Source organism: Gymnogyps californianus, chromosome 6, assembly GCF_018139145.2.
Source record: "Gymnogyps californianus isolate 813 chromosome 6, ASM1813914v2, whole genome shotgun sequence".
Lineage (NCBI taxonomy): Eukaryota > Metazoa > Chordata > Aves > Accipitriformes > Cathartidae > Gymnogyps > Gymnogyps californianus.
The window spans coordinates 10,001,903-10,020,128 of NC_059476.1; the positions used below are offsets into that span (position 1 = coordinate 10,001,903).

General features: G+C 47.7%; 2 protein-coding genes across 3 annotated transcripts in view; one reads left to right on the top strand and one right to left on the bottom strand.

Moving 5' to 3' along the window:
- Positions 1 to 115, top strand: part of AFAP1L2 (actin filament associated protein 1 like 2) — a 73,183-nt gene extending 73,068 nt beyond the window's left edge. The window contains 1 exon segment of the mRNA XM_050898851.1: positions 22 to 115. Within this exon segment, the coding sequence (XP_050754808.1) occupies positions 22 to 48 (27 nt within the window). The 3' untranslated portion in view covers positions 49 to 115.
- Positions 116 to 7,523: 7,408 nt separating this feature from the next.
- Positions 7,524 to 18,226, bottom strand: part of VWA2 (von Willebrand factor A domain containing 2) — a 29,387-nt gene continuing 18,684 nt past the window's right edge. For both annotated transcript variants that reach the window (XM_050899179.1, XM_050899178.1), the window contains 7 exons: positions 17,678 to 17,810; positions 15,863 to 15,918; positions 14,260 to 14,367; positions 12,834 to 13,415; positions 11,955 to 12,506; positions 8,659 to 8,781; positions 7,524 to 7,908 (listed from right to left, as the gene is read on the bottom strand). In XM_050899179.1, coding sequence (XP_050755136.1) covers positions 7,775 to 7,908; positions 8,659 to 8,781; positions 11,955 to 12,506; positions 12,834 to 13,415; positions 14,260 to 14,367; positions 15,863 to 15,918; positions 17,678 to 17,810 — 1,688 coding nt within the window. In that variant the 3' untranslated portion in view covers positions 7,524 to 7,774. The remainder of the gene's footprint in view (positions 7,909 to 8,658; positions 8,782 to 11,954; positions 12,507 to 12,833; positions 13,416 to 14,259; positions 14,368 to 15,862; positions 15,919 to 17,677; positions 17,811 to 18,226) is intronic.

Consider the following 18,226-nt stretch of genomic DNA (forward strand, 5'->3'; position numbering starts at 1 on the left):
TTTGCCTTTATTCCTTGGCAGGAATGGGAGAAGAAGGGCGCTAGTTAGAACCACGTTTTTCAGAGATGGACTAAAGACTGGAATTGCCCATGCATGGCCAAGGGGATTCAATCATCTGTAGGTGGAGGTTGGGTGTGCAACACAACCACATACCAAGCGCCTCCTCCACGTCGCGCCAACTGCTCAGACGCAGCAATGGAGGCAACAGCTGCCGATACAAGTTATCCCAAATGATCTTGCTCTTTCCAGACAAGTCCCAATCACATAGCTAAAACAATAACAACCAGTGGAAATCCTTGCATCAAATTCCTAACCCAGTTGATGTAAACAAGAATGTTACTGTACATAGGGGTGTTTTGTGTATTTCTACTCTGAAGGTTTATCAATGAGTTATTAAGGTTTCTATATTAGTGACAGTAGTGGGTTCAGAAGGGGCCTCCGCTATTCTTTATACCCCAGTGGTTTTCAACCTGTCATGGCAAACTGCAGTCAACTAAAGTCTCACCTGTCTTGCTGCCAGTCATCACTCAGCTGCATTTCATTCAGCCTTCAGTCAAAGGTGATACCCATGCCTGAGCGATGCTCAAGACATGAATGAGAAGCACATAGCAGCCTCTCTAGGGGATTTTTAATCAGTGTACTGATGCATCCCAGCATGTGCTTACTCCTACCAGCCTGCCATTTGCCAGAATATCAAGGAAGAGCCTTGCTTACCTTGTGCTGTAAGCTGTGTTACAGGCTGGTGGCACCAAGAGCTCTGGGCAAAGAAGATCTGCCAAGCAAATTCAGTTAATTTTCTTGAAGACCTTGATCTACTTCACCTGAGGAGTTTGTTCTGAAAGAAGAGGGGAAAAAAAAATCATATTTGAAGGTTTGTTAATAATTTACCAAAGGCCCAGGCCTGCTCAGCTGTTGGATGGGGAAGCTGGATCCCAGTGTATCCTTCAGGGCTTGCCCTTTCCCAGGTGAGGGGAGGTAAAGCTGTTCCTGTGCTCCTACCCCAGCTGTGAGCACCACTTTGCTGATGCTCTCTGGTCCTCGCAGAGCCACAGCTGTACAATCTGCTGAAGACATCCCCCTGCAAAAGGGTCCCCTCCACACAGGCAGGGCTGAGCAGCCTGACCTGCTCTCCTCCTAGGCCTGGCAGGTGAGGTTGCACCACCATGTCTTTGGTGGGCTGCTGGCCATCTTGGTGCTTATTTCCAAATTATTATACTTAATATAGACTTTGGGCCCTGGCAGTGTGGCCCACAATGCCCACCCCTCTCTGCCCTAGCCAAGCTTTCTAATGAAAGATGTTGGACATGTGGGACTGCTAAACTTAGAGACATTGAAATTTGAAGGAGGGTGGAGGGGGTGCAGAAATCCATGCACCCTCTCCTCCCTGTAGCCTGCTGTCATGTCTGATGGTCTGGAGAGACCTCTGCCTGTCTCCTCTGATGGTCCTTCAGCCTTAGAGCCCAGGCTCCGTAACTGGGTTGACTGTGCTGGGGCTGCAGCTGTTTTCCAACCCTGTAAAGCTAAAGCAGCACTGGTACCCTGGCCAGGTTGTTCCTGGGGTCCTGTGGCTACACCGATGAGCAGCACCCAGAGCCAGGGTAAAGGCAGACAGGCAAAATGTTGTACCTTCCTAACCCTTGAAAACCTTTGATGGGCCTGAGACCACCTCTAAAGGGATGCTCCTTCTTTGCACAAAGGCCCAACAGCCGGGGGGGTGCAGGGCTGTGATACCTGGAGCTGGTGGTGGCACTGGGGTGAGTGAGGACGTGCTGATGAGGGGCTCTGGGCTTGCTTGCCACTGCCACAGAGCTGGGGTGCCACAAAGCACTTGGTCAGGGTATCCTGGAGGCAAGAAAGGTGACCTTGCTCCCATTCTTTTTACTTTGAAAGTCTCCACTGCGTTGCAGATGGAGGAATTGCTAATCCCAGGCCTCGGGAGGAGTACATCAGACCCAGCTGCCAGGCCTGTCCCTGTGCAAGGTTTGCACATAGGAAAAACTTGTGCAAATAAACCACTAAAACTTCTGGTTCAGGACCCATGGGACTTCCCAAAGCACAGGGAGGCCACAGACACCATGAAGCTTTTGTTTGACTCATGATGAGCTGGGCAGGAGCCCCTCTCTACATCCTAAATATATGTGTAGTACCATGCTGTCACCATACACTCCACTGTCGTCCTCCAGAAGTTGTTCAGACATTTCACAGTGGTACTGAAACAGCAATGGAGGAGAGCAGCTCTGCTTTCTCCACCACAGCCCAGTCAGCTTCAGTGGTCCTGCTGGGATGTCTCTATTAGGGGATAGTAAACATAGGCAAGTCCTGAGCAACACATGTTCCCCAGACAAGAAACGTTAAACAATGTCTCTGCATCCCCATTGTTTTCCTAACTCAAGGCATTTCCTTTGTTGTAACTGTGACCTATAAAGTGGCGCTTTAGAGGGTTTTATAATAAAATGTTGAGTATATTATGTTACCAGTGTTTTTTCTTTGTAATGTGGCTTGTCCCTGCTCTACTTTCCAGTAGATTTCAAGTACATCAAACCCCCAACACTGTTAGTTACTACAAAGTTCCTTAGCTATGCAGTCTACAACTGCAATGGACTGTATCTTTAATTTAGTCCTCTATAGTGACTGCACCGTCAACCAAAAAAATTTCTGGACAGCTAACCCACTGAAAAATAGGAATAACCCTGAGAATTTGCATGAATACATGTAACAGATTCCTGCCTGTATCGCTGTAGCACAGTCCTCTTGCACAAAACCAGCAGAGAAAAATGCATCCACTACCTTCCTCTGGCCACTAGATCGCAACTGTGTGCAACGCTTAGTGCCTGCTGCAGTCACTGAAGGGAAAAGCAGGATGGGGTTTAGCTGGAAAAGAAGGAAAAGAATTAGTGAAGTGGTTGAGGCCAGTCTTTACAGAACAGACACCAAGCCAGACACATCTGTGAAATATCTTTTCATGGCTGTACCACTACTTGCTCCACTCCTGCAGAAAGCTTGGGAAGGCACCGTAGCTATGGCACAAAGTCCTAGGGAAGGTCCCGCTCCCCTGCCTTTCCTAGCCCACCCATTGACACAAACGTGCTAACAAGCCCATGAGTGTCTTGTCAGCCTCTGAGCCCAGGAGTCCCAAAAGAACAACTCGATTTGGGATTGCTGTTTTTGTGAGCTGAAGGGGCAACAGCAGTTGCTTTTGTCTTTCCCCAGCGGCACTGCCCATCATCTATGGCTGCTTTATAACACCTTGGTATCGGCTCCGGCTGTCCCCAGCACACCTCTGCCTTTCGATCCCTGTGGAGCATCCTGGTAGCAAACACAGCTGCCAAGGGTCATGGCTGCACCCAGACTGAAGGGCTTGCTCACCCAGGCACCACAAAGCCCTCGTGCCTGACCCAATGCAGCCTCATCCTACAAAATACCGTGCTGAAGGATTGCACCCAAAGACACAGCTGTGTAGGGAGGCAGAGCTCCTACTGCTACTGAACATCTAGCACACAATTTAATGCTTATTGTTATTGCTTTGTTAGTTATTCCTAGCATAATTCTTACCTGTGCACAATGCAGCCAGGCCACCATGGGGCCTGCAGTGTGTCACAAGCAGAAGCCCATATTCTTCTGGAAGTAAATTTCCTGCTACAAGTAATTTTTCTTAGCAAGTTGCTCACCTAAGTACCTTCAGTTCTTGCTTTGCATTCATGGAGAAACCCTACAACAGCTACTGGGGGGTCCTGCCTTAGCACATCAAGAGAGCTAGTGGGCACTTTGATTTTCAACTAAGACACAAGTGAAGTGCCAGATTTTAAAGGAAAAAAAATTTGCCTTTTACTGGTGGAGAAGCTGGCCTAAGTGTTTATATAAGTTGTCTCATGTATGAATCAAATCAATTTACTTCTACTGAAGAGAATAAGATTGCAGGTGTTTTGCAAGCTGAAGGAGCCAGCTGGCTTTACGGGGAGCATCAGCAGACCCAGTGCCAGCGCTGCGGTACCTCTCACAGGCCGGCCCCGGCTGTCAGTGCCCAGGGCAGGTGGCACAGCAGGGTCCAAAGCCCAGGTCCCCTGCTGCAGCCTTTACAGTACAGGCACCAAACACATTTACTCATCATCACAAACAGGCATGATTGATTTTGCTTGCTGAGGGAAGGTAAGACTAAAGGGGGTGAAATTCATGGCACTTAAATCCCAGTTTCTTAAAGGAGAAACAGGCTCTCCCCTGAAGTCAGCACATGGCCCGCGACCAGCCAAGGCTCATCCAGCAATCCTACAGAGCAAGAGTAATTCACAGCTCCGTTGTTAGTAACAGCAGCCCAGACATCTAATGACGACCTGGCACAGACGGCGTCCTCTGCGCTCCTCTGATGCCAGACAGAATTAGCACTGGCTTTGCAGGGACCCCACCTCCTCGGTGGCTGTGTCAGCCTCAAACATCGACCCAGCCTTCAGGGAATGAGCTCCCATCAGGTAAGTTCTCATTAAGTATTTCTGATCGAATTAAAGCAAGTCTGTGAGAGTGAATTTAATAAGAGATCATGTCAGAGACCCAAGCCACTTACTTACTCTTTTTTAATTAAAATTTGCAGGAGAAATGGCCTAGAAATTAGCCAGGATCTTCAACTCACATTTTTAAAAAGAAAACCGCTCCAACAACTGCTCAGCAGTGTCCTGCTTGCTTGTGGGATCAGCAGGTCTCTCCAAGACCATCCCATATATCCTGATCTTTGTTATCACCTTGGCTTTTCCCATCTCCTCCCAGTGCCCCGCCACCTTCTTACCTTGCAAAACGCTTTGTCCAGTACAAAAGGAGAGCTGGTGGGTGCTGCCACTGCCAGAGCATGTCTAAGCAACCATCCAAGGCTTCAGCGATCAGACGCATTTTGGAGGAAGGTCACAGTCGCAGCACGTGTAGATCCCCGACACATGGGGCATTTTGGGCACTGAGATGTCAGCCAGATGCACCCAGAGGCTAAGGGCTGGGTTTAGGAACCAGCTTTCCCAAAACTCCTCCATGAGTTTCCAATCTTTCATACCATCTCTACTTGAGAAACTGATGCACAGGGCTAGATGTATCCCATCCAGCATTAAAATGTTCTCTCCAGCATGAGATTTCACAGTCTGTGACTCCTGAATCACACAGAGAGGTTTGTCTATCTGTGCTTAAAACCAGCAGGGTGGCACAAACACAGGGTTTCCCCCAGCTCAGGACCCAGGCAAGCATCCTTTGTCCCAGTAAAGCCCATGCACTCTAAAAATGTACTTACTAGCTATGTATTAAAACAAAGAGAACTTACAAAGATTACACAAAACCACATTTGCCACAAAGCAAAGTGCTCAGCAGCACTGTACAAACTATCCTGCAGGCAACAGAGATACAAGGAAAAGGCTTTAAGCACCTGTATGAGGCTAGGAAAGCACGTCCCAGCTCCAGAGCTGCGTGCCAGACAAGGCAAATATGCATCTGTTTGAGAGGGAAGACTGATCCTGCCAAGGACAAACGCCTGTGAGGAGTGAATTAACGATGCTGTTAGACAAACTATAGCAGAGAAACCACCAGGGATCTGCAAACCCAACGGGGCAGCGAGGATGAGAAGTCACGGTCTCTCTGACCCTTCACACAACAGAGGATGCGCAGGGAGGCCGGGGAGAGTTTTCAGAGCAGTCTGGCTGGAATCCAGCCAGCTCCACAGGCGCTTCTGCACCATAAAGCACGAACCACGTCTTTGGTGTCAGCTGTGAGTCTGATCTAGCCCATTCTCCCTACAACAAGAGACAACTGACAGTTTTACAGCAGAGGCAATGCTTAGCTACAGCCATGCCTAAGTAACATTAATAGATTAGTTTCTCTTTCTATCCCAAATGTCAGCCCTTCAACTAAGCCTCTATTTGCTGTGCCTTAGGACACAGACAATCTACTAAAGTGACAGTGAAAAGAAAGAGGAAATTCTCCTTTCTCCTAGCCTGGTCTCTCCCACAAGGTACGACAGTGCTGCTCCTGTCTCAGTGCCAGCTTTCATCCCTGAGAGTGCTTTTAGACGGTTCTTTTGACAACAAACCTGCAGAGTAATTTGTGTCTCCCTCTGTACATCTAATGTTACTATTCAAACATGGGGCCAGGACATCTGGGTGAAGGGATTTTTATTCTTCTGGGAACAATAGATGCTATTTTCACAAGCTCTGGCAGTCACAGTTAATGTCTCTGCCTTGGCCCTGCCCAGAGCTGCTCCTGCTCTCCCGAGGTGATGGACGCCATGGGAAAGGCAGCAGAGAACAACACAAGAGTGTGAACCACGGGCCCTGGGGGAGCAATTATGTAAATTTTACAGCTTCATGGGCAAATTGATCTAGTGATCCAGTGAGGCTGATGCTCTGAAGGATGCAGGCATGTGGCCAAACTGTCTTTGGAGACACATGAGCCATCACAGCCCACCAGAGGCCCAGCTTGTGCTGCAGACACCACTGCTGCACTGAGGACAAGATCAGCTTAAAACAACAAGTAGAGGTAGAAATGCCATTCGGCTCGTCCTTCTGGGTTCAGGCCAGGACAAGCACGCTGTTCTCCCCAGCCAGCTGCAAAAGGAGAGCAAAGTGACACGGCACAGCTCAGAGTCATGGAAACAGCACCAAGAAGAGGTGAGACTTGACCTGGAACGGGCAAAAAAGAAGGAATACGAGAAAAACATGCACTGGCAAAGGAGAGAGCAAAGAGGTGGCCAGGAGGAGGACAAAGGAAAGGGTGGATGAGATCTGGGAGGAGAGGTCCAGGCCTCTTCCTCCTCTGACCCGCACGTTGCCTGCTATGCTCTGCTCCCAGCACCCACGCAAGCCACTGAGGAGGTTGTCCTGGTCCTGTCCCCTCCAGGTCAGACTGTGGCTGGCAGACAAGAGTGAGGCTGGGAGGGGAGGAATGGAGTTAAACCTGAAAGCAGATAGACCAAGGTCCAAAGACCAGCAGGATGGTACAAACCATGGCTCCATCCAGAGCCTACAACAGACCAGATCTTTGTTTACAAATGGTTGGGGGATTGCCCTTACGTGGTGTGTTTGCAGCACAGGTAACTGGATTTCACCTGGGTCAAATCTAGGAGAAAAATAGTCAACACACCTACTAAAAACAGCAACACACACTGACTGTTACAGCTCTGCTTTGGAGTTGCATAAACCATTAAATGCTCTTGCAAAACCAATCCTTTTCAAACCTCTCCTTATAAAAAATACACGGCTACAAAATGCCCATGAAGCTAAACCATATTCAATCACTCCAAATAAATTCAGAGGAGAAAGCGGCATGGACAACTTACAAAACAGAACAGAGGCTCATAATCAGTTCTCTTTCCTCTTCCTCTTATATGTCTTCCTGTGTGTAACAAGCCATTCACTCCAGCACCTGACTGCCAGTGCGTAATCTACGTTATACCCCTTCAGCAGGAGTTCCAGAATTGCTCAGACTTCTATGTATTTTTAGACTAACTCAAAGATCTCTCAAGAAGTCTGTTTAAAAAAAAAAAAATAATAATCACACAGCACTAGAATCTGGATGAGGAAATGCAAAATGCCAATAATAAATACTTAAACACAAATATTTACTTCAATTAAAAAAGAAAGAGAACACTGGGAAGCCCAGTTTGTGCAATGCAGGAACTGGGAACAGCCTCAGCACAGTCCCTGTGCTGGAGCAACTCAGTCACTGCTAAGGACAGTGGTGGCTTGCTGGATCGTGCCTGTGAGTGCCAGTAAGCATTCCTGGACGGAGAACTGGAGCACTCGGCGCATCTGTGTCAGTGTCTCTGATCCACGCGCCTTTTGGTGTGCTGGGGGACTCTGGAGAAGTGCTGCAAACCCCTTGGACTCCACTGCACATGGGAATGTGGAGGAAGGACTGGGGATCTTGGAGAATCACCCCGGAGAACTCCTGTTGCAGAAGAGAAGCACAGACGTGGGATAAGGGATTTAGGACCAAGGGATAACTCAAGCTCAGTCCATTTCAACCCAACAAGCATCCTCTTGGCTTTAGCTGACAGACATTAGAGGCCATGGGGTATAAGTCAGAATTCCTGGGCTCAGGTAAAGAGCACAATATTTGGCGAGGGGGAAACCCACTTAATTGAGAACTACTCACTGTGGGCACAGGACCACCTCTAGGGAGCCAGAGGCTCACCACCTCCTGGCCATTGCTCCCCTGCTGAAGAGGAGGAAGGCAATGGGGAGGCTTTTGCACCATGGAAAGCACTGAAAGCAATAGGGAGGGGATTGCAGCCCAACAGAGATGGCTCCCTCCCATTAAAAGGGAGCCAGAGCTTTCCACCCCAGGAGGGTTTGTTTCTTCTAGCAGGGCAGAGGGAGAAGAGGAACAGAACAGAGTGGAAGAAGATTACCAAAATTATTAGACCTTCTTGGGGTCCTCTCACAGTCAACTCGCTTAGTGAATACGTAAAACAGGGCACAGCTTCTTGAGAGAAGCCCTTGTTCCCCTCAGCAGCCCAAACCTCTCCACTTTCCATGTGACAGAGGCCACGTCAGCACCAAGACCTGGCCACCAAACAGCTGTCCAAGAGTTACAGCCACATCTCTGCTCGAGGGAGAGGTGGAGATGTGGGATCCGTTCAGAGGGGCTGGGCAGAACAGATGACATCTGCCGTGGTTGCCATCTGCTGATCCTTACTGCTCTCACAGTGGGGTCCTTCCCAGCCATGGCATTCACACCGGTAGCTCCCAGGCCCAAGGATGCATACGCCCTGGTTCATGCATGGGTTGGGTTTGCACAGGTTCACGGGGCTTTTTGCTTCTGCAACAAACACAAGCAGAACAGCAGGCTCAGGCACATCTACAGAGCATTAATAGCTAGCACCCACGTCCATCAGGAATGCTACAAAAATAACAGCAACTATACATCCCAGACATCAAAAAAGTCTCATCTAGGGCTAATGGGATGGGAATACCACATTAACATGGCAGAGGGTGCAAGCTCACAACCCTGTCTTGATCCAGAGGACAAACTCCGTGTTTAACCTAGAGAAGAGGAAGAACGGTGTTGCTAGATGTTCTAATCTGGAGGAGAACATTCCTAATAAAGCTTAAAACAGTGACATCATGTTAGGCTGCATATCAAAGAAAACCAAAACAGAGCATCTTCAGAGCTGTGCACTGAACACACGAGCACCTCTAAGCCCCCCCAGCATCCAGACACTGCCAATGCAGAGCAAGACACATTCCCTGCTCCAAGCAGTTTACAACCCCAAACACCACTGCAGTTCAAACCCCACCTTGCCCTGGAGAGGACCTGAGTTTCCACCAGAGAGGAGCAAGGACAAGAAGTCAGCTGGGAAGCAGGGATGGCACAAATGGAAAACAACATAGGAGAAATTTCTGGGCTTCTTTTCTAGGAGGTTTGAGAGAAAAGCTTGCAACCACGGCCCAAGTTGTTATTAGCCCTGTTCTTGTGAAGTACGTGACAGCTTTCCCAATCCTCTTAACACAGCAGAGCCCAGCTGTCAGCAAGGCTGGCAGTGTTTCATGCTGCCTTGCTGCGAATACATTAGGTTAAGTAGCAGCATCCCAGAGGGATTTGCTTCCAGTCTGCTGGCAACACCACTGCAGTGTTGGTAAGGGTGTGAAATTCCTCTGCTGAACAACTACGTGGTGTAGAGTCTGGAGCTGCTAGCCTTGCCCGTTGCTCCACAGTAGAAAAAGCGCAGAGGGAGTAGGAAAAGGGGGAGAAGGAAAGAACATAGAGTCTATCCCCTGTCCATCAGGACGGTTACTACAGCTTACCACACATTGTGCTCATTCTCCCTGTACAGATAACGATATGTGCACATCAATTCTCAACCTACGCCTAAGATTGGCAAAATTATAATTGAAATTCAGTTTTTTGACAGTCAAATCCTAGATCTGAGACATCTCAAGCTTTAGTTCCTGTTGATTTTATACGGAGCCAAGCTGAGTTCAACAACATTTTTGTCATCATGGGACATTTCAGATGGGGTCCTGCCTGACAGTGTATCCCCATGGATGGACACTTTCGCTTTCGTTGTAGGTTGGTAGAGCCACTGGCAATGAAAGCCAGATCTCTTGGACACACCACTGATCTTCCAGGTGCTGGCTGCTCCCCAGAGAGTTTTTCCATGGTGCTCTGCTCCACATGCCATGCGTCCACCACTTCCCTCCACGGCTGCTCCACAGCATAACCTCATCGTCCTTGTTTGTGGGAATCATGATATTCTGCCCAGACACCATTTTTCTGAACTCAAGCCTACTGTTAACACAGTATCATCTTAAATAAGCTTCTTGCACTTCAGAGATTATACCCTTTGATGATCCCAAGAGCTTGTATTTCCATTCATCAGATTCATATATATTTAATGCTTGGGATCTTTTCTCCTAGATGCCGGATCGTTTTTTTTCTGGTCTGTTTTCAGCTGTGCCTCAGAATAAATATGATATTCCAGGTGTCCAGAACCAGGGTCTGTTTCTCAAATACTTTTATCATGAGTCATAAATTTTTTAAAGTCCTTTCACAGACAATGATTCTGTTATTGAGTCTTGGACTTGGGAGTAGAAGACTGAATGAAGGGCTTATCTTTACATCGCCCTTGGTCCCAGCCTACCTAGTACAACAGCGATTACCTGCACATGAAATGAAAGCAGCAATTCAGTCTCAGGAAATGATATGTTATTACCCTGACTCATTGAACCTTGCCGTCTCTTCCCCTTCATCTGTGCCGTTGTAGTTAATTTCATGGTACAGTAGATTGTTTTTATAATAACACAGCTGAAAATACCACTGCAATAGGAGCACATTGAAAAGCTCCAGGTAGAAACCATCTGCAGAGTCTGCCAGGAGACCAGCTCCTCACCCCAAACAGACAGCGCTGTAGTTCTTTCTAACCCTGAAGGAGCCACAGGCATGCCCAGAGATGAAAAGGACCTTTGATTGTGCTGAACCTCAACATGCTTCTCCATTTGATCTTACAAATGGGTTAAAACTTAACAAAAGCAAATAGCTAGATGTTAAACTCTGACTATTTTGAATGAGAAACAAGGCATGGCATTTTAACTCGAAGCACTTTTGCCACCACTAATGTCTGCACACCAGGGCTGCTATCCTTTCTGAAAAGCTGATTTCCATCAAACACAGGCACTCACACTCAGGATGCAAGTGTTTCAAACTTGGTATCAGAGTCAATTTTTTCCCAGCTGGGGACTGGCCCTCAGGACTCAAAGTTTTGAAGTGCACTTTTTTTTTTTGCACAAACATGAGCTTTTACATGAATATTTAAAAATTCTTCCCTCCCACTTTGGAGATAAGGATTTGGTCCTGCAAACAAAATTAATCACAAGTTGTCTGAAGGCCTCAGTTTAACAGCCTGCAGGCTTCAAAATGGGCCAGTTCCGATTTTAGGATTAAATCCTGTGCAACACAAATAAAATCTTGAGAGCCTACGTGATAACTTCAGTAGCAGGACACTAAGGAGGAACAGGAGTGATGAGGTTTCAGACCCACCACTTCGCAAACACCTGGGCACAAACCTGTTGAACAAGACAGCAGAGACCTCACTCAGGGACCAACACTGTTGGCTGCAGAAACGTGTCCCATTAAGCCTCCCCAGCAACACTGCAGGGGGTACAGTAATGCACAGCAAATTCTACAGGTTTAAAGCAACATCAGAAAAAGAGCAAACTTCTTTTTCTTTCAGGGAAGGCAGAACCTAGACCTGGCAGGGCTAGAAAGAGCCAGTCACACTAAGCCCAATCTCACCCACTGGACTGAATCTTAGGAAAGTCGGTTCCTATTCCTATAGGATTGCTTTGGACTGTCACCAGATCTCTATGCCACAGTTTCCCCATCTGTAAAATGCAAAAGATAGTATTGAGCTCACTCGGTAAAGCATCAGAAAACCTACGATAACAACGGCTGGTGGCACCAGCATAAAGAGCGAGGATGGGACATTCTCTCACCTTCACAGATTCTTTCGATGATAAGGTCTTGGTAATACTGCAGGTCTTCATAGGAGGAGATGTGGACCAGGTAGTTGGGAGACCCAGCAATCCTCAGCAGCATGTCCCTCTGTGCATCCCCAATGACAACGACAAACACCAAGATGCCGTTGTGCCTCAGCTGCTGAGCTGGGGCAGCTGCATCCTCCATGCCGCCTCCATTTGTGAGCACCACCACCACCTTGTTGACACCAGGTCTTGCTCCTTTCTGCACTGTCATCACGTCACCATAAATATGCAGCAAGGCGCTGCCAGCAGAGGCCAAGTCCCCGAGGAAAGGCACCTGGTCGATGGCTTGGAGGACAGCTGAATTGCTTGTGTGGGTGTCCAAAGCAAACACAGTGTGAGCTTTGCTGCCATAGATCACAAGGGCAATTTGGGTGACATCCCGGTTGATGCTGAAGTGCAAACAGCTGCTCCTGACAAAGCCCCTCAGCCACAGAAAATTCTCCAGGCCAACTCCAGACGAGGCATCCACCGCAAATGCCAAATCAAGAGACTGCGCCTGGCAGCCTGGATAAAAGAGTGCAAACACGGTATTTTTCAGAATATATATATATATACTCCTTTCTGACCAAAAAAAAGCAGGAGGGGGGAAAGGTGGGCAAAATTCATCACTGCTGATCACTGACTGTGAAGGGTGATCTACGACCCTTTCACACCAATAGATAGAGATCCATCATAAAAAGCAGTGATGGAAGGTTTGTCCCTGGATCTGTGACTGACACAAACAGAACAAGGACATTCATCCTTCTGTCATTCCCTTCTCTTCAGTGGAGCTCCGAAGACCTCCTCATGGTTTGACAAACTCGTCCCGCAATGCCCATATCACAGTCTTACCTTCAGGGTTGTCCACGCTGCAGATTCTTCGCTGCAGCTCTGGGATCCTGTTGAACAGGTCCTGGGGGTCCGAGTAGACAATTGTCTGCTTTGGATTGCCGGTCACCTTGGTCAGCTCTGCTCTCATGAAGCTGCTGCCTACACCGATCAAGAAGAGATCTCGGTCCCTCACGTACTTAGCGGCTTCTGCCACTGGATCCTGGGACTTAGAGTCAGTGAGCAAGACAACCACACGTGGGAGATCATCCTGCACGTCTGCAAAGACTGGGGTGCTCCTAAAACCGTGCTGTGCAATGTACTGCAGGGCTCTGCCTGTCAGGGTTCTGCCTCCACTGAAATGCAAAGCATCAATGCTCTTCATGAGACTGAATGCATCCTTGTGTTGGCCCACTTCAATGGGTATCCTGACATCATTATCATACTGGGCCACCCCCACGTTCATTGGCGAGTCCTGGCCCATCACTGCTTGGAGGAACCTCTTGAGGAACGCCTTGTAGCGCAGGAACCCTTCCAGCGTGACCCCTGCCGAGCTGTCCATCAGGAAAAGGAGATCCAGGCTGCATTCGAGGATCAGCTTTGGTGCTGAAAAGGGAGACAGCAATTTGTCATTTGCAGGGCAACAAGACAAGCATGCCAGGCACCTCATCTGGGGCCTGCTGGAAGCCCTGTGGTGTGGAGAAGGGACATTGTGTCCAGTAACCTAAATGGTTTGCCAGACATGTCATGAGCTGGAGGACAACTGTGCCAGGAGTGCACTTTATTTTGGTTGGATGCCACATAAGCCTTTAGAGACAGGAAATATCTGTGGATGTCTGGGGGGATTCCTGAACTTTTGGATGGCAAACTTCAAATTAGAAACAACTCCTCCACTCTCTTAGTACTCTGGGGAAAACACTCCGAGTTTCAGTATATTGTATATTGGAGAAAGGAGAGAGTCCAAGCACCAGACCCTCATCTGTAACACCCTGAGACACTTTAAAGTGAAAGTCTTGATTCTGGGGGAAGTACAAAGCATCTTCTGAAGATCAGGACCTTCTTGGGTTTCTTACACTGAACCCCCAAAATCAGGAGTCCCTCCTGGGCCCATGTGTGCAGGAAGGAGAGCCAACAGACATACTTATGTGTCTCTCCCAGTTTCTCTGTTCTCATGCTCACATAGCACCTGCATTAAGAAACAAAGGCAGCCACAGCAGGGTGAGACTGTCAGTATTGGTGCTCTCCGCATCCACAAGGTTTCTGAGCAGCAAGACCCAGTCACTGGGCCTGACACAGTCATAACCAGCATCAGAGAAAACTCAGCCTGTCTTCTGGAGAAAAGCCCAAAGGCTGCAGCCCAACCTCAGTTGTCCCTATGGCCGTGCAACGGGCACCGCAAAGGCAGGACACAGCCGAGAAGGAAGGAGGGAGAGCGCAGGTTCACACCTACCGCAGTGGATGTCTCCTCCGTACCCCACCGGGCAGAGGCAGTGGTATTTGTCCAGTCCCTCTGGGACACATGTGCCCCCGTTCTGGCACGGCTGGGAGTCACAAGGGTCTAAAGAGGACCAGGGAAGGGAAAGACAGGGAGTCAGCAGGGAGCCTGCCCCCTTCCATCCTGTGCCAGTGTAAGCATCACCATTAGTGGAAAAGGGGTCACACCTCTGCCCCTCTTGCTGCAGAGTCTGAACTAACGCAGGGCCACGTGCACCCTCACCTCCATGGCAATTTCATTTTGAGATGGCTCTCCAACAGGCAGCGGTGAAGAGAGCAAAACAGACTGTGACCTCACTTCATTTGATTTGGAATAACGCCAATGAAGTTACATTCATGTAAATAGAGAATTGCTAAAGGTCATTGTCCTGGTTTTGGCTGGGACAGAGTTAACTTTCTTCTTAGTAGCTGGTACAGTGCTGTGTTTTGGATTTAGTGCGAGAATAATGTTGATAACACTCTGATGTTTTAGTTGTTGCTAAGTAGCGCTTATCTTAAGCCAAGGACTTTTCAGTTTCCCATGCTCTGCCAGCAAGCAGGTGTGCAAGGAGCTGGGAGGGAGCAGAGCTGGGGCAGCTGACCTGAACTAGCCAAAGGGGTATTCCATACCATGGAACGTCATGCCCAGTATATAAACTGGGGCGAGTTGGCTGGGCGGCACGGATCGTGGCTCGGGAACTAACTGGGCATCGGTCAGCGGGTGGTGAGCAATTGCATTGTGCATCACTGGTGGGTTTTTTTTGTTCGTTTGTTTTTTTCCCTTCCTCCCCCTCCTTTTTTGTTATATTCCTTTTCATTACTATTACTATTATTATATTTCATTATTACTATTGTTAGTATTATATTTTACTTTAGTTATTAAACTGTTCTTATCTCAACCCACGAGTTTTACTTTTTTCCCCTCTTTCCTCCTCCTCACCCCACCGGGAGGGGGAAGGGGGAAGCGGCTGCGTGGTGCTGAGTTGCTGACTGGGGTTAAACCACAACAGTCATGCAGCCCTGCCAGATTTACACCAGCAACGAACGGATCAGGCCTGCTGCTTGGACAACGTTGTACTGACAAAGAAAGTAAAGCCACTGTCACCTGAACCAGCAAAAAGATGGGGTTAAGGGCAGAACTGAAGGACCATAGCTATTTCCACAGTCACAAAAACAGGCTGGCAATCAGCAAGTGTCAGGTTCCCTGCTAAACTGATGATGTTCACGGTACCAAGTGAATGAGTGGAGGCATCTCACTGCATACTCCCCTAGCTGGAGAGCAGTGACTCCCTGCAGGCATTGGGAAGCAGTGCAAGCCTCTGACCCAGGAACACAAGCAGATGAGGATTAACCGGCTCCTCAAGTGGAAGGAGAAATGACGGGGAGATACTTTAATCCAAAAGAACTCTGGTCATAGATACCCATGAGACAAAAAAACCTGGACGTAATATCAACTTCTTGCTAAGGATCACAATCTCTCATTCAGAACAAAATTTTTAGAAGTAAAACCCCACCTGTTTATTCTTTAGTTATTACCTTTCCTGCTTTGTAAATAAATTTTTTAAAAGGCTAAATCCTACCTGGACAAACAGTTCGGAAGCATCTGGATGGGTGTTTTATCAAGACTCTCTTCCATCTGAAACAGGAAGAATAAAACCTGTCATGAATGTAAAGATTAACAAGGTATCTTCAAGGCTGACCTTACCGTGTTTTCAATGGAACAAATTTTCCTTTGAAAATGCAGTTTTTCAAAACAAGTATTTCAAAAGAAGATGTCCATTCTGAGTGGGGTGGCAAAAGAAAAAACATCATTTCATCAAATCTACTCTTTCTTTTTTTTTAATTCTACTTTAACGTTTTACATTTAAAGATTATGGTTGTATTTTTAAGGCTCCAAATGATTTTTTTTTTTCAGTTGCTACAGAAGAGATGTTAAACCTTTTGCTCTAAACTGGAATGAAAAAAAAAATTTTACAGCAGTGAGAATTTCTTATTCAATATTAATTCTGGCATCTAACTTATCCAGCTGTAACTAGTGGACAGGCAAGGTTTAGACTGGGAAGAAATCCTCAGCCCTCAGCTGTGCCTCCCAGTGGGATTTTTCAACTTCCTCCATCATTTCCCTGTCCTAAGGGGACATGAAAAAAAAAAAACCAAACCCTAGAGCAGAAGTGTATATTTGCCACGTGTAAGAAGGCAGGTGATGTTGGTTCCTGACAGTGAGATGATGTCTGCTTTTTTTCATCCCTGTTAACGAAGATTCTATTTCTCTAATACCTGCAGCTTCACTATGCCACCGATTTTCCAGTGGTCTGCATTAGGGCTGCTCAAATTTGTGGCAATTGTGGCCAAAACCATCACTTTTGGGATGCTGTAAGCGAGGCACAAGCTGCTCTGCCTTCCCACATTGGCTCCGAGGTACAAGTATCTGCCAGCACTCACAGACATTAGGACTTGTCTGAAATTATCCATACAATCATCCCCCAGTATATCTATGCAGCAGGCCATCAATGCACAGCCCAGATCTGGGGTGATTTTCAAACATTAATCTGACTGCCTGGTATTAAAACAAATGCATGAAGCATCTCTTCAAAGGAAAAACAATCCTCCCTACCAATTTCTGTACACCACCACTTTCACTCAGCTATTTTTATCAGCAAAGAGCACAAAGCTGCCTTTCCCTCCACAGCTCATTTTTAAAGCATTTCTCCCACTGTACTGATTGCAGTGACAATATTATTTGAAGGACCTGACATGCTTTATGGGTTTTCAGCTCCAGCCTCCTCTCCCCGAGCAAGAGGACATTTCCCTCATGCAACTCACTGCCATCGACCTGACAATGCAGCTCTTTGTGTGCATCCCTGTTTTGGTGCTGCTGCACTATGACTGAGGGGTATTTTCTGCCAGTGACTGGAGCCTCTCCATAGGAAAGTCCTTCCCAAGCCCCCCAGGGCAGCCAAGCAAAGGAAAAGGGGCTTCTCTGAAGGGAAGAAAGCCTGAGTGGACGAAAACAGAACTAAGCACCAACACAGGGAGCCAGACCTAGAAACCCTCTGCAGCACAGAGTCAGTACAGAGATGTAAACTTCAAAGCATCTCGGTTCAACAGGTAGGAAACTAATCCCAATTCCATTTATATTTATGGTGCTCTTGGGCTAATCATCTTCTGCTTCTTTGTCTCAGCTCCTCCTCCTACCCTTTGCTGCTCAGATCAGCCAATGGTCAGAGCAGGGAGAGCCTCTTCCTAGGTCTAGAGACCATCAGGTCTAGTTTGCATCAGTCTTCTGAGGGATCTTCATCCCAGTAAAGAGTCAAGGTCAGATAAAAGCCTCATTACTGTATCTCGCATCTTCTCTCAGCCCCACTCACTTTTAGAGATGTGGGTGTCCAACTCACCTGTAGAAAGGGCACAGTGATGCACGCACTGCATTTGGCTGCTTTGAGCCTTTCCAACACACATAGTTTCCAGCCAGCTCTTTCACAGTCTCCAAGGTCCTGCGTTCACAAGGGTGGGATTCAACTTTGCAGCCTGTAGCAAAGAACAAACGCAAACTAGGACCAACTGCCTGAAAATACAAAGTCTGTGTGAAAGTGGAGCACCATTTTGAAATGGGTTAGTCTTCTTCATCCACCTGCCAACAGCAGACCAGGCAGTGCTTCAAAGAGCCCCCATTAGAGCCCAGAAGAGAAATTCTCTGTCGACAAGCTCACCAGCCTACCCCACTTTCTGGGGTGCTCTCTATTCAGCCTCCTTTACTTTGCTATAAAACACACACCGCTGAGTTCAGGGTTCAATGACAACTTTTCAGCCCCTCTGGTGCCTTCATCATTCATGTATTTGACTGTCTTCTACCTCTGGACCACTCTAGTTCTATCTTTTCTATCTCTTGCAAGCCCCTGGTGGCCTCCCCTTAACACAGCCAAGTCCATTAGAAGATTTAACAC